We start from the raw sequence: 16,351 nt of genomic DNA, 5'->3' as shown, positions 1-16,351 counted from the left end.
ACCCTCATGTGTTGAACTCAAGCAAAATGCAATTGTAGAAAAATGACTAAGCATTTTTACTCACTATTATCAGCAATACATGCATCCACTGTCTTTGTCACCACCACTGCAAGCTTAGCACTTGAAAGAGTCTGATGTGAATCAGATTCCAGTTGCACAAGAACTTGACACAATACATCCAGTCCACCCACAGATATAAAGTATTTCTGAACATGTGCTTAAGGAATAAAGTAGAATGATTAACACCCAAAACAAAACAATTGTATGGTTTCATTCATAATCTGCACTAAATGTAACATTGACTTGACTTTTTCAAATAGAGCAGCGGTTCTCAACCTGTGGGTCGCAACGAACTTTGGTGGTCCAACGACCCACAGGGGTTGCCTAAGACCATCCTGCATATCAGATATTTACATGACGATTCATAACAGTAGCAACATGACAGTTATGAAGTAGCAACGAAAATAATTTTATGGTTGGTTCACAACATGAGGAACTGTATTTAAAGGGCCAGAAGGCTGAGAACCACTGAAATAGAGTCACATCCCTCAGTATCCTAGTATCCTTAGGGGATTGGTTCCAGGACCCGCCCCCCTTCCACCCTACCCTCAGATACCAAAATCCTAGAATGCTGAAGTCTCTTATTTAAAATGTATTTGCATATAACCCATACACATCCTCCCGTATAGATTACTTATGATGTCTAACACAATGTAGATGCTATGTAAATAGTTTTTATACTGTATTGATTGGAGAATAATGACAAGGAAAGTCTGTACATATTCAGTACAGACGTAGCCATCATATGCCTAACTACATATCAGCAACAATAGAACTTTATTTTTTGAACTAGAGGCCCAGTGCACGGATTCGTGCACTGGTGGAGGGCATGGCCTGCGGGGATTGGCCCACAGTGGGAGCTCTGTTCATCCCAGTCAGCTGAGTGGCTCTCCCACTGTGGGAGCACACTGACCACCAGGGGGCAGCTCCTGTGTTGAGCATCTGCCCCCTGGTGGTCAGTGCGCTTCAGAGTGACTGGTCGAAAGTCATTCTGGTTGTTCCACCGTTCGGTCCCTGGGCTTTTATATAGATACTAGAGATATGGTGCATGGATTCATGCACCAATAGGGTCCCTTGGCCTGGCCTGTGCCCTTTTGCAATTCGGGACCCCACTGGTGCACAATCAGGGCAGGGGAGGGACCAGGGGAGGGCTCCAGGGCATGTCCGGCCTGGTCTCGCCCAGTCCTGATCTGCCAGACCCCAGCAGCAAACTAACCTACTGGTCGGAGCATCTGCCCCTGGTGGTCAGTGCACATCATAGCTACCAGTTGAATGGTCAAATGGTCGGACAGTCGCTTAGGCTTTTATATATATATATATACTAGAGGCCCGGTGCACAAAAATTTGTGCACTCGGGTGGGGGGGGGGTCCCTCAGCCCGGCCTGTGCCCTCTCGCAGCCTGGGACCCCTCGGGAGATAACGACCTGCTGGCTTAGGCTTGCTCCCGGGTGGCAGAGGGCAGGCCCAATCCCTAGGTGCAGCCCCTGGTCGGGCTCAGAGCAGGGCCGATTGGGGAGTTGGGGCGCCGCCCCGTCATGCACAGAGCAGGGTGGATTGGGAGGTTGCGATGCCACCCTCAGTCACGCTCAGGGTAGGGCCGATTAGGGGGTTGGGGCACCGCCCCCTGTCACACTCAAGGCAGGGTCGATGGGGAGGTTGCGGCGCCACCCCCTGTCACGCACAGAGCAGGGCCAATCAGGGTGTTGGGACACTGCCCCCTGTCACGCACAGAGCAGGGCCCATCAGGGGGTTGGGGCTCCGTACCCTGTCACGCACAGAGCAAGGCCCATCAGGGGGTTGGGGAGCTCCCCCGTCATGCACAGAGCAGGGCCGATCAGGGGGTTGAGGAGCTCCCCCCGTCACTCACAGAGTAGGGCCGATAGGGGAGTTGGGGCACCGCCCCGTCACACACAGAGCAGGGTGGATCAGGGGGTTGGGGCGCCGCCCTCTATCACCCACAGAGCAGGGCCGATCAGGGGGTTGGAGCGCCACCACTGTCACACTCAGGGCAGGGCCGATGGGGAGGTTATGGCTCTACCCCATCACACACAGAGCAGGGCCCGTGGGGGGGGGGGGGTTGGGGCGCCGCACCCTGTCACACACAGAGCCGCAGGGCGATCAGGGGGTTGGGGAGCTCTCCCTATCAGGAACAGAGCAGGGCTGATCGGGGGTTGGGGCGCCTTCCCCTGTCACAAACAGAGCAGGGTGGATAGGGAGGCTGTGGCCCCAGCCCCTGTCACACACAGAGCCGCAGGGCGATCAGGGGGTTTGGGCACTGCCCCCTGTCACACTGATCCCGGTGCTGGGAGGCATATTAACCTTTTACTATATAGGATAGAGGCCTGGTGCACGGGTGGGGGCCTGCTGGTTTGCCCTAAAGGGTGTCCTGAATCAGGGTGGGAGTCCCCACTGGGGTGCCTGGCCAGCCTGGGTGAGGGGATGATGGCTGTTTGCAGCTGGTCACAGACCCTTCAGGGTGGGGGTCCCAACTAGGGTGCCTGGCCAGTCTGGGTGAGGGGCTGAGGGCTGCTTTCAGGCTGGTGGGTGACTGAAGCTCCCAACCGCTCCTTTTTTTCTTTTTCTTTTATTCTGGGCCAGCTTTAGCTTTGAGGCTTGGCTCCAGCTCTTAGGCCTCCGCTGCTGAAAGCAGGTTTCTGGCTTTTGTTTACCTTCTGTATTTGAAACAATGTTGCGATCCTGCTGGCTGAACTCTGACGGACTAAAGCAGGTTTCTGGGGTTTTGTTTAGCTTCTATATTTGTAACATAGTTGCTTAGAGTTGCAGCTCAGAGGCCTGCAGCGGCAGGCGGGGAATGTTGGAGTCCTCCGTCACTGAAGCAAGCAAGCCTCATGTTCGCTTTAAGCTGCCTGGCTGCTGGCCGCCACCTTGGCTGGCAGTTAATTTGCATATTGCCCTGATTAGCCAATGGGAAGGGTAGCGGTCGTACGCTAATTACCATGTTTCTCTTTTATTAGATAGGATAGACTAGAGGCCCAGTGCATGAATTCATGCACAGGTGGGGTCCAGCTGGCCTGGCCCCAAATGGGGCAGATGGGGGCCAGGCCTATTGGGGGGAGGAGATGGCAGGTTAGCCAGCCGGCCCACCCCATCGGGGCCTGATCAGGGCTGGGATGGCTGGGGAGAGCGGCCATGAGCTGATCGGGGTGGTGGGGGCTGATCGGGGGTGGGTCCAGCTGTGGGGAGGGGCTATGGGTGGTGGGCTGTTCAGCCCCACCCCCAAATGGGGTGGTGGGGGTTGATCAGAGGCCAGCAGCCTGGGGGAGGGGCCATAGGTGGTTGGCCGGCCAGCCCTGCCTCTGATCAGAGTGGGGGGGGCTGATCTGGGGCAGAGCTGACTGGAGCTGTGGGCCAATCGGAGTGGTGGGGGCCCTTTGGGGGTGGAGCTGGCAGGAGGGAGAGGCTGCAGGAGATTGGCCAGGGTATGGGGGAGCGATCAAGGGTGGGGCTGGCCAGGGGGAGGGGGCTGCAGGAGGTTGGCCAGCCAGCCCCACCCCCTGATCAGGGCCAGTTCACTGGCCGCAGTGGGCATCATAGTGACCGGTCATTCCGGTTGTTATGGCATTCAGGTTGCTGGCTTTTTATATATATAGATTTTCTATTGGCAGTTGCTTAAATTTGTAGATGCAAAACCCACACATACAGGGCCAAGTGTACTTACTAAAAATTCAAAATTAAAGAATGAAAAGTCCAATCTTTACCTGCACATATACATAGTCATAACATAAATTACTTCCTTATGTAAGAAACTCACTTTGACATAGTACAGGTGGATGTACAGTATAGTTTTTTTTGCTTGTGTTAGATATCTCTTTTGCTTCTTTTATTGAGAACTGGTATATTTTGCAAAAATGACATTAAACTAAAACTCTGCAAAAGAGCTATAAAGAATAGATTCATTGATCTAGCTTGGTACTCCAATTAGCAAGCTGCTTATTTTCTGAATTCCAACATAATTCATTCCTCAGATTGCTTTAATCTACAAACAGCAAAGTAATTTACCTGTTCCAAAAGAACACGTTTCATCCATCTTACTTAAGCCTAATTCTTTTATTTCTTGGAGCATAAAATTATAACATGTTGAGTCATGAAAACTGTTCCAAGAAAAGAATCAGTGACAGATATCATTTTTAAGAGTCTGAATTCTTTTGTTCCCTTGTGAAAATGATTCTGATAAAAAAGTATCCATGAGTCTGTGCATTCAATAGTCTCTGAAACCCTTATTCCAGCAACAAGCTTACATAAATGAATATATGGGCTAGTTATTACAATTCTGTCATAAACCTTCTTCCCAGCCTACCCTACTATCACAAATTGAGCCAAGAAGTTTTAAACAAAAAAATTACTTTTGATATTGTTCCATAAAAAACAAAGATCTTAATCTAAAAATATCGTGTTGCCCTTGGAGGTGTGGCTTAGTGATTAGGGCATCAACACAAGCACTGAAGGGTCAAGGGTTTGATTCCCAGTCAAGGGTGTGTACCTGGGTTGCAGGTTCCATCCCTGGCCCAGTAGGGACACATCTGAGAGGCAACCAATTGATGCGTCTCTCTTACATCAATGTTTCTTTTTCTTTCTCTCTCTCTCTCCCCCATCCCTCCTTCCCTCCCTCCCTCCCCTCCACTCTCTCTAAATATCAATGGAGAAAATATCCTGGAGGATTAAAAAAAAAAATGCAATAAGTACACACACACACACACACACACACACACACAAGGTTTTTGGTTGATCACTTCCCACCCACACACCCTCCCTCATCTTCGTCCTGAAGTTCTACAGTCTGTGCTATGCTTCTATGTCTCTAGATCTATTTTGTTCATCAGTTTATTTTGTTCATTAGAGTCCACATATGAGTGAGATCATGTGATACTTCCCAATATCTTCCTAACAGATCCACTTTTAAGATTTTCCTATCTGTGATAGTCTAAGTCAGCGGTTCTCAACCTGTGGGTCCCGACCCCTTTGGCGGTCGAACGGCCCTTTCACAGGGGTCGCCTAAGACCATCTTGCATATCAGATATTTAAATTACGATTCATAACAGTAGCAACATTACAGTTATGAAGTAGCAACGAAAATAATTTTAATGTATTTTATTGATTTTTTTACAGAGAGAAAGGGGGGACAGAGAGTTAGAATCATTGATGAGAGAAACATCAATCAGCTGCCTCCCGCACACTCCCCACTGGGGATGTGCCCGCAACCAAGGTACATGCCCTTGACCGGAATCAAACCTGGGACCTTTCAGTCCACAGGCCGACGCTTTATCCACTGAGCCAAACCAGTTAGGGCAATAATTTTATGGTTGGGTCACAACATGAGGAAGTGTATTTAAAGGGCCAGAAGGTTGAGAACCACTGGTAAGTGCATCCAAAATGACCCAATTTACTGGAATAAAATTAATCCATTAATTCAATTAATACAATAACTAATTCAATAGTTTTTTTTTATTATACTTTGAAATAGCTTCTTCAAATATAACTTATAGAATAATGTATACTTACTGTTATTTGCAAGAGTGAGTCCAATAAATGAACAAAGAGGGCGAATTATCTCAGGCATCATACAATTTTTTAGCCAGTCATTAGCATGTGGAAAAAGTGAACAGCAAAGCCTTTGATTTTCATCTGAAAGAAGACAAAGTTAATCATATTTTAATATATTTGGAAAATATAAATTTTCATTTGTTCTTATCTTTATTTTTATATTCATATATTTGAGATAAATACCATTTTGAGGATTGTTGACACAGACACACAGAGTACCACACACTGATGACCACAACTGATAATTCTGGAAAACATTTTTATCTGACAAATTCAACTCATATTTTGAAAGGGCTGCCCTATTAGATTAAAAAGAAAAGGAAGTAAATTAATAAAAATGTGTTAAGGTCTTAAGTAATAACTAATTAGTAAAAAGAAATTTATATTTGCTTACCTGAACAACTCTGACAGAATTTTAAAACAACCTGTTTCTCTCACAAGCGTTTGTCCAGTCCCTTAAAGGAATAGCCACATATTACAGGAATATGACTTTGTTTAGAAGTAACTTGGCAGAAATGGAAAACATTTAAGTAGTATTTTGATAAATAACTTTTAATTACTTTAATAACTTTTAATTACGGTAGATAAAACCTAATCAAGATTATGGGAAATATATTACTTATGCTTATAGCAGTGGTTCCCAACCATTTTTTGGCCATGCCCCACCTAAGCATCTCTAAAATCCTGATGCCCCCCATCCCCCCCCGTAACATATAATTCTTATTATTCAAAAAGTGAACTTTGCACGTGGAGGAAGCCTAAAAGGCCATTAACTTAGTCTAAACAAGCTTCCAAAGAACATGGCATCCATGAAAGAGAAAAATAAAAGAATGAAAGGACAACTGAAGTACTGAGGAAGAAATCACTAAAAAATAATAATGTGAAGTGATATGAAAAAATAGCAAATAAAGTTTCAAAACATATAGCAGAGACCTGAAATGCATAAATATGTCACAATATATGTTTATATACTGTATATGAGGCCCCTAGAACCATAGGAAATGCAAAAAAATTCACTGTTAATAACTAATTCTTGAATGGCCCCCCTTAAAAATTAAATTACCCCCCTGTGCAGCATGTGCCCCATGTTGGGAACCACTGCTTAGAGAATAACAGCACTCGAATTTCTTCTAAAAATTACAAAACATGTATTTTGCATGGTTATGTGCTACAAAATAAGATGCTCCAAAATATTAAAAAATTCAAAGTACAAAAAATAAAATCTAGAAGCATTTTAAATGATTATAAAATTTCTAACAATTTGAAGATGTAAATAAAGCAATGTTAAAAAATAACCTTGGGCCGAAACCGGTTTGGCTCAGTGGATAGAGCGTCAGCCTGCGGACTGAGGGGTCCCGGGTTCGATTCCGGTCGAGGGCATGTACCTGGGTTGCGGTCATGTCCCCGGTGGGAGATGTGCAGGAGGCAGCTGATCGATGTTTCTCTCTCATCGATGTTTCTAGCTCTCTATCTCTCTCCCTTCCTCTCTGTAAAAAATCAATAAAATATATTTAAAAAAAAAAATAATAATAACCTTGGCCTGAGCAGTAGGTATACAGGATCATGCTATACTATCTTTTCAACTTTTCTGCAAATCTAAAATTATTCCAAAATAAAAACTGAAAAACAAAACAAAAACTTTAGCCAAGAGCTACATGAAATTAAGGTCATTGCTGACTGAAAACAAACACTAACTAAATGGCCACTTTAGTGATATACCAACCAAACTAATTCATTAAATGCCTCTCTTTTGCTTTCAAAGCTGTTTTTTTATGTTAATTAATATACAAATCACTTTACTATTTGTTAAAATTAATAAATATTGAACAATTAAATGCATGCTATTAATTCTCTTTTCTTAAAGCTAGTAGTTCTCATAAGTTACTAAGAACAAAAGACATTGATGTAAGGACTAGAATAAAAGGATTAATAATAATTATCCCAACTTATTGTTTTTAAAAACTGTTTCTACAACACAAAAGAATGTACTTACTATTATTTGAAACTAGAACCAAAATAACATAGACAGACATTCTTTTCAAATTTGTGTTTGAATCATTATTAGATAAGAACCAAATTAAGTCTTCAAACAATTCTGAAGTGCACAAAGTCTGCTGACAATAAACTGAAATATAAAAATACAATTTTAATTTCTCTGCATAGTACAAATCAAATATCATTTCATTGACATTTATTGATCATATAACAAAATCTCTGACAAACTGATATCTGCTTATTAAATTAGAAGACCAAAGCAGCAATAACTTAATCAAAAGCACTTAATCTAGGCTCTAAAAAATATGCCACAACCCCCTAGAATTTCCAATAAAAACCTAACTGAATAAAAACTTAAAATATGACACACACAGCCCCATACACTTTGGTTCAGTGGATAGAGCCTGCAGACTGAAGGGTCCCGTGTTCGGTTCTAGTCAAGAGCACATACCTTGGTTGCAGGCTTGATCCCTAGTAGGCAACCAATTGATGTGTCTCTCTCACATCGATGTTTCTCTCTCTGTCTCTCTCCCTCTCATCCACTCTCTCTAAAAATCAATGGGAAAAATATCCTTGGGTGAGAATTAACAACAAAAAATATGAGACACACAAAATTTAAGAGGATGAGTAAGTAACAAAAACATAGCAAGGGAAAAATTTAAGAAAATTCAGAAACCTGCTTTAGAAAGCAGAGGAAGAAACGATACTTGTGCTATTTTTTAAGATGTTTTTAGAAATAAAAATATCTTTCCAAAAAATGATACCTACATGACAGTAGGAATTTTGTGATAATCATATAATAAACAGATTAAAAAAATAATTTTAATACATGGATGGATATATAATCAATATTTTATCCAGTGTCTAAAACCAGCTATTAGACTCTTTCTAAAGGCAAGGACAATGTCTTATCTATCCCCAATGCCTAGCACACAGCTTAATTCTTAGCAAGTAATGAATATTTAATGGATAAAAATATCTCTCTATATAAAAGGCTAATATGCAAAGTGTCCTCTAGAGAGTTTGACTGGGAGACCAGTAGTTCAATCGCTCGCTATGATGTGCGCTGACCACCAGGGGGTGGCGCGGAACAAAACAAGGCCCCGTCTGGCAGTCAGAAGGCCCTGACTGGCCCTGATCCTGGCCAGGCCTAGGGACCTACTCATGCACAAATTTCATGCACTGGGCCTTCAGTACAAATATAGAGTTGTTTAACAAATCAGTGGCTTATATTCAAACTCGTTTCAGAAAAATTGTATGAATTTGTATACCTAGAGCATATTTATCCATATACAAGGTGGTTGTAGGTTATCTTCATCTTTTGATTCAATGAACAAAATAAAAAAATCAGTTATAGACCCACTGCATATAAAAATTCATTAAGTGATTGATGATGGTACTATCTCAAATCAATATGAAAAAAATCTACTTTTTAATAAGAAGTATTAGGATAGCTGGGTTGCCATTTAAAAAAAAGGTAAAACTGGAGCTAATCATCACACCATAACTCAGAAAATATTTAAAAGAACAAAAATGGTAGAAGTGAAATAACCATACAAGTACCAACAGAAAATGTGGGTAGATTCCCTATAAGCTGGGACTATGGAAAACTTTTCTATGGCTCAAAATACAAAACAAAATGGGAAAGAAGGATGAATTTTATTTTCATAAAAATAAATAAATAAATAAATAAATAAATAAATAAATAAAACTTATACATGGTAGTAAAAAATAAAGTGAAAATAAATGTTTCCAACTAATGCCAAGGAGAATTCTGAAAGATTTTGAATGGACAAAATTATTACAGAATGTCCTATCTAGTGCACCCTTCTATATGATCTGTGTCTTTCACTGTCTTTGAGCTATTTCCCAATTCTGTAAATTATTTTTTTAAATGTGATAGTAATGCAAATTACTCTTGTCAACAGAAATGCAAAACATTTGGACATTAGAATGCAATTAATTATTGCCCTGCAGATATTGACCAATTAATTACCTATTTATAAGTCTATTTCAGCATTCTTAAATGCCTATATTGGTTTTTGCCATTGCCTTTAACACACTTGTGACATTTTACTGATTCCTTCATTAGTTAATAAGTTAAATATAATCTTTGGCATACATTAATTAATATTTTAAAATATATTTTTATTGATTTCAGAGAGGAAGGGAGAGGGAGAGAGAGAAAGAAACATCAATGATGAAAGAGAATCATTGGCTGCCTCCTGCACGCCCCCCACTGGGGATCAAGCCTGCAACCCAGGTATGTGCCCTTGACCAGAATCAAACCCAGGACCCTTGAGTTCACAGGCCAACCACTGAGGCTCTATCCACTGAGCCAAACTGGCTAGGGCTGGCATACATTAATTTAAATAAATAAATAAAATACCTGGATAAAACTATCCAGACACATACAAAGGACATTTAATTCTACAATTATTTTTAGTATTTTATTAACGTATAACACAATGCTTGAAGGATAATGAAAAAAGTTCTTATATTTTACCATTTTTTTCTGCAACAGTTCCTAATGTATACAAGGCTGCTTCTTTTACCATGCTATGTTCACTTGACTTTGCAAGATTTTTTACAAACATCAAACCACCAATTTCCCGAAAATATACACCTGCATCACCTGTAGGATGTGCAGACAAAACAAAATAGAAATCTTATTTATTATGATTATTCTTTTAAGAATAAAATAAATCATATGAACATCGTAACAAAACATGTAGAGCAACTGAGTGGAAGAAAAAGAGCTATGCATATTTCATATGTCACAATACTAAAGAACTAGAATCATAGATAAAATTCACTATCATGTCTTACTGTTTTGTTGACAGATTGAATGAATAGTGACCAAAGCTTCCTTTTGTGATAAAGGGTTGTCCATTTGATACTTCAGACACTCCAATAATAAGTTCAGGTCAGTCTTCATTTCTAAAAAACAAAAATTTCATTATTTTAAACCAAATCTTTCTTTTTAAAAAGTAACCATTTAAATTTCACTTTCTAAATATATATCATTATAATGTTTGCTTTTTAAAAATAAGTATGTGTTACTTTTATAGTCTAACAAATAATAAAGACATATAAAACAATTCTGTTCCTTAAATAAAAGTACTTAAAATTATTTGCTCTTCCCCTTTCATGAAATATAGGAATAGAAAATCCAAATATTATTCTCTTTAAAGCTACACTGGTTTAAATATCTGCCATTTAGACATAAACTAAATAAAAATGAAAATATGACATTAGCATTTGTGGGATGCTACTGAAGCCTGTCTTACAAAAAAAGGTCTCAAAGTAATGATCTTGCTTCTACCTTAAGAAACTAGAAGAGTAAATTAAACCCTAAGCAAATAGAAGGAAAGAAATTATAAAGATTAAAGCTGAAATTAATGAGATAGAAAAGAGAAAAACAATAGAGCTGATTCTTTGATTAGTTTAATAAAACTGAAAAACCTCTACACAAACTGATCAGGAATGAAGGAGAAAAGACACAAATTACCAATATCAGAATGGGAGAGATGGCATCACCATGGATTCTACAGATAATAATGGTTATGTACAACTTCATACCTATATGACTTAGGTGAAATGGACAAATTGCTTGAAAAACACAAATTACTAAAACTCATCCAAGAAGAAACAGATAACCTAAATAATCATATCTCTGAAGGAAATTAAAACCAATGTTAAAAACCTTTCTGTAAAAACAACCACCACCCTCCAGCCCTAGCTGGTTTGGTTCAGTGGATACAGCATCAGCCTGTTGACTGTAGGGTTCCAGGTTCGATTCTGGTCAAGGGCACATGCCCAGGTTGCAGGCTTGATCCCCAGTGTTGGGTGTTCAGGAGGCAGCCGATCAATGATTCTCTCTCATCATTGATGTTTCTATCTTTCTCTCCCTCTCCCATTCTCTCTGAGATCAATAAAAAAATATTTAAAAAAAAAAAAAAACACCCTCCAGGTTCAATTCAGATGACTTCATTTGTAAATTCTTCCAAATATTTAAGGAAGAAATAATATTGATTCTACACAAACTATGGACATTTGACACTGGTGCTTTCAAACAATCTTTCTCACAAAGCATTCTTCCAATGTCATCTGGCTATCATCTAAAAGACCTAACATTTCTCAATACCTAAACTATATCAAAGCTATGCTAGCTTATAGGAACTAAAGAGGATTCCTGACCGCACAATGAAGGGGGCTGAGTGCAAAGACCAAACTGGTATGGGGCATCATGTGCAAAAAACAGGCCATGCATAAAAGGGCCAAGTACAATAGAAGAATAACTATCCATGCCTAAATAAGAATTTAATCACTCCATGCCACAGCCTATAAATACAGAAGGCTCCTTCCCAGTTGGAGGGAAAGTGCCATTAGAGCATGAGCTCACCCTTTCCATTCCCTGATCAAAGAATAAAGTTTCTCCTCTGCTTTACCAAACTAGGTCTTGCTCTATTGGTGCAAACAGCACTGCGCAGAAGGACTCTGATTTGGGTCCCAGGACCTGAAGGGTTGACAACACTAAGGCTGATTTCCAAAATACCACATTACATTCCTGACTCTCCACCTTTCTGAAATGTTTTTCTCAGTCTTCGGCTAAATCCTTATGTGATGGTGTGCATTAAGAGGAACACTATTCCCCATTCTTTTCTCTTTTAATATTTTCTCTCTGGTAATTTCCTCCATGCCCATGGATTTAATTTTATTATACTGAGGATCAGTCTGAAATCTTCCAGGCATACTTTGATGCTAGTTCTCTGAGGTTCCCAACTCGTCTTGTATTTACCTCCATTAAATCAACTTTCATAATTAAAAGTGTTCTAATTATCAGTGTATCTTTTCCTATTAGAATGTCGGTTTCCTGAGTAAGTGTGACAGGCACAGAGTAGGTGCTTGATAAATATTTATGTAAATTGCTGAATTATTCTTTCATTTTCTGGATCCTATCAGATAATCTGCAGTATTACCCACAAATATATAAAACTAGTTCCAGACATATGATCCATGAATTTCTCACCTTGTGTTTTCTTTGTGTCCTCACTTTCCATGCTTGTCTGTTTTTTTTTTTTTCCCCTCCTTATTATTTCACCTATAAGATAAAGGTATTTTTCTCCATTTAAATCAATGTTTAAAATATACAGATTAGCCCTAAGCGGTTTGGCTCAGTGGATAGAGCATCGGCCTGAGGACTCAAGGGTCCCAGGTTCGATTCTGGTCAAGGGCATGTACCTTGGTTGAGGGCACATACCCAGTAGGGAGTGTACAGGAGGCAGCTGATCGATGTTTCTCTCTCATCGATGTTTCTAACTCTCTATCCCTCTCCCTTCCTCCCTGTAAAAAATCAATAAAATATATTTAAAAAAATATATATATATACAGATTAGCCCTGAGGCTCAGCTGGTTGAGCATCATGCCCTGCACAGAGAGGTTGCAGGCTTGATCCTGGTCAGGGCACATGCCCAGGTTGCAGGCTTGATCCTGGTCAGGGCACATGCCCAGGTTGCAGGCTTGATCTCCAGTTGGGGTCATACAGGAGGCAGCCGATTGATGTTTCTCTCTCTCCCCCTCTTCCTTCCTGTTTCTAAAATCAATAAAAACATATTTTAAAAAAAGAACTATACAGCCCTAGCTGGCTTGGCTCAGTGGATAGAGAGTTCGCCTGTGGACTGAAGGGTCATGGGTTTGATTCTGATCAAGAGCATATGCCTGGTATGCAGGCTCAATCCCCAGTCGGGGGGGGGGGGGGGCGGTGTTAGTGGCAGCCGATCAATGATTCTCTCTCATCATTGATGTTTCTCTCTCTCCCTCTCTCTTTCTCTCTGAAATCAATAAAAATATATTTAAAAAAGAAATATACAGATGATGTATTATAGAATTGTACACTTGAAACCAATATAATTTTATTAACCAATATCACCCCAATACGTTTAATTAAAAATTCTTTTTAAAAAATACAACAAAAATATTTCCTTCGCATAAAGAAATAAATGGATGGATGAACATTTGAGAATTCCAGGATTATAAATGCAAAGGGACAATGAAGGAATAGTTTTCCTGAAGCCAGAAGAGCAGAGATTGGGTCTACAAATTATTAGATGTGTGATACAAAGTGTGCTTTAGTTCTCTGAGACTCAGTTCCCTCTTCTGTAAAATGGGAAATTCCTACTTCATAGAGTTGTTACAAGAATTATATGTGAAAATATTAAAAAATGCAGCTGGCATTCTTAAGTACCACAGGCATTCAACACATTCTATTAAACAAACACATAAGCCCTAGCCAGTTTGGCTCAGTGGATAGAGCATTGGCCTGCAGACTGAAGGGTCCCGGGTTCAATTCCCGTCAAGGGCAAATGCCCAGGTTGCTGGCTCAGGGGCATACATGGCACTTGATCCCCAGGAGAGGGTGTGCAGCAGGCAGCCAATGATACACTATCGTTGATGTTTCTACCTCTCTCCCTTCCTCTCTGAATCAATAAAAATATATTTAATAAATAAACACAAATAGCTGGTTAACTAAACCTAACTAGTCCTCTTCTAGTCCTTCTTATTGTCTTTCCTATAAATTTTCATCCCATCCTTTCAGATTGGGCATCCCCTCATGAATCAGAAGTTTAACACATACACACAGTCATTAGCATTGCATTTCTCCTCATAAGCTAAGCTTAATAGTAAAAATTTTTCTAACAACCCATGGTTTGTTCAAGATAGTACTCCACTATTAACTTAAATCTTTGTTTATATGTTATTTGTTAGAATAATTTTTAAAATAACCAGCAGCCCTGATATGACTGACCTCTTATATGCTTTATTTTTAAATGCTAAGCTAATTTTTTAGAAAAAATATATCAGTCCAATTAACTTCTTAGACCAATAAATCAGAACTCACCGAGCTCTAAAATACTCATGTACTTTATCTTACGTGGTTCACAGGAGATACCGAATTATTTTCTATTTTTCATTCTCACTCTCAAAATGAAAATAAAATTCCCAAAACAATTTTAAATAAATGTGAGAATCTTTTACAAAGTAATATACAAACGTATACTAGTTTTGCCATTTTTTTTACCTAAATACTCCATTTAAATGTTCCATTTAGGCACATTATAATACATCCACAGGATACTGTTTACTCAAGATGTTTAAAAGTAAGGAAAAATACTTCTGTTACAAAACAGCAACATAATAACACTGGTCTCTAGCTGGTGGTTCTGTGGTGTTTACTCCAGTTTTCTATTTTTCACAATTTTTATAATACAAGTTTCTAACGTCCCGTAAGTCCTAGTGGAGGCCCAGCACTGTTCTAGAAACCTTGTAACTGTATTTTCAGTCAGTGGATTGGAGCAGCCTTCGCCTAAATGCTCCGCATCTCACCCGTCTGCACAAGTCAAGGGACGTGATCTTCCCGAGGAGGGAAGGCTAAGCCCACCGTTTCCTGAATTTCTGCTCATGAACAAGTCCGGCTCCCCGCAGAGCGGGCAGAACGCCTTTCCAATGGGCCCAACCGATGGACACAGACATCAGGGGGGTGAGGGCATGAATGTGTGTGTGTGTGTGGGGGGGGGAATGGGGGGATAAAGACACATAGGTAATACCTTAATCAACAAAGAAAAGAAAAAGCACAGGCGGCGCCTCAGGCTCTCCAACTCCTGCGAGGGGACAGGCAGGCGCTGGTTCAAGGCCCCACCACCAGCTATTCCCCAGCCGCGGGTGGGCCCGCTTCCGGTGCAGGGGCAGCAGGTGCGCCGAGCGCAGGGTCCGCCCACTGCCCGGAACGACCTCCCCATGGTTCCCACCCTCCCCACATCAGAACCACCTGGGGAGGCGCCATGGCTTCTGAAGTAGGACACTGCCAAGCTCTAGGCACCTGACTAAATGGTGGGAGCCAATGCTTTGTCCCACCAGCTGCTGAGGGGGCTGCAGCCTCCTCGGAAGGGTCCTTTCGCACACGCACAACCCGTGCCTCACGCTCAGGCCATCCCCTTCGAGGGCCGGTTAGGAAGGGCACCGCGGGGCCTTCTATATCCTGGCACTGTGAGGACCACCTGGGCCCGGGCCGCAGCCCGTCTTCCGCAGGAGGCCATGGACCGGCCCCCGGGGCAGGGCTGATGGGGGACCCGAACACGAACACGCAGGGAGCCACGGTCTTTACCCTCAAGTCGCCGGGCTCTGGGCTTCCACTCTTTATCCCTTGCTGCCTGCTACCACGACGGCAGCCGGCAGCCCGTTTCCCCCCAACAGGACAAGAATCACTTCCGTGGGGCGGGACTTCCGGCAGCCTCACCCCCAGGAGGAATCGCTCCCCAAAGGCAGGTGTTAGCGGGCCGTGGATTGACGTCTTTAAGTGGTGGAGAAGTCACAACTTGACGGGTAACTCCTCCAGTCTCCCGGCCAGGAAATGCTTCCTTTGCTCAGAGGGGCGTTCACCCCAGAGTTAGCTGTAAAGACTCCCTGATGGAAGAGGCCGTCACCCATCGCGGAGTATGGCCCGGAGGGGCCACGGGCTGCCGGCACGTGGGGCGCCGGCACGTGGGGCGCCGGCACGTGGGGCGCCGGCACGTGGGGCGCCGGCACGTGGGGCGCCGGCACGTGGGGCGCCGGCACGTGGGGCGCCGGCACGTGGGGCGCCGGCACGTGGGGCGCCGGCACGTGGGGCGCCGGCACGTGGGGCGCCGGCACGGTGTAGGAAGTCGGGCCCTAATTCCTCCCAACCTTCCCTCCG

General features: G+C 42.1%; 1 protein-coding gene across 2 annotated transcripts in view; it reads right to left on the bottom strand.

Moving 5' to 3' along the window:
- The window catches only part of TERB1 (telomere repeat binding bouquet formation protein 1), a 33,755-nt gene extending 17,954 nt beyond the window's left edge, over positions 1–15,801 (bottom strand). Inside the window, exons 1-8 of one of the 2 annotated variants that reach the window (XM_036346646.1) lie at positions 15,782–15,801; positions 12,650–12,721; positions 10,447–10,557; positions 10,124–10,252; positions 6,017–6,077; positions 5,806–5,921; positions 5,581–5,703; positions 65–217 (exon numbers count right to left, since the gene is read on the bottom strand). In XM_036346646.1, the coding sequence (XP_036202539.1) occupies positions 65–217; positions 5,581–5,703; positions 5,806–5,921; positions 6,017–6,077; positions 10,124–10,252; positions 10,447–10,557; positions 12,650–12,680 (724 nt within the window). In that variant the 5' untranslated portion in view covers positions 12,681–12,721; positions 15,782–15,801. Of the gene's footprint in view, positions 1–64; positions 218–5,580; positions 5,704–5,805; positions 5,922–6,016; positions 6,078–7,615; positions 7,748–10,123; positions 10,253–10,446; positions 10,558–12,649; positions 12,722–15,781 lie in introns of those variants that run through there. The other variant, XM_036346645.1, reaches the window with a different exon arrangement.
- Between the last annotated feature and the right edge of the window lie 550 nt (positions 15,802–16,351).

This window comes from Myotis myotis, unplaced genomic scaffold (genome assembly GCF_014108235.1).
Source record: "Myotis myotis isolate mMyoMyo1 unplaced genomic scaffold, mMyoMyo1.p scaffold_m19_p_19, whole genome shotgun sequence".
Lineage (NCBI taxonomy): Eukaryota > Metazoa > Chordata > Mammalia > Chiroptera > Vespertilionidae > Myotis > Myotis myotis.
The sequence above is the reverse complement of the archived record's forward strand: the minus strand, read 5'-3'. Positions and strand labels throughout refer to the sequence as shown.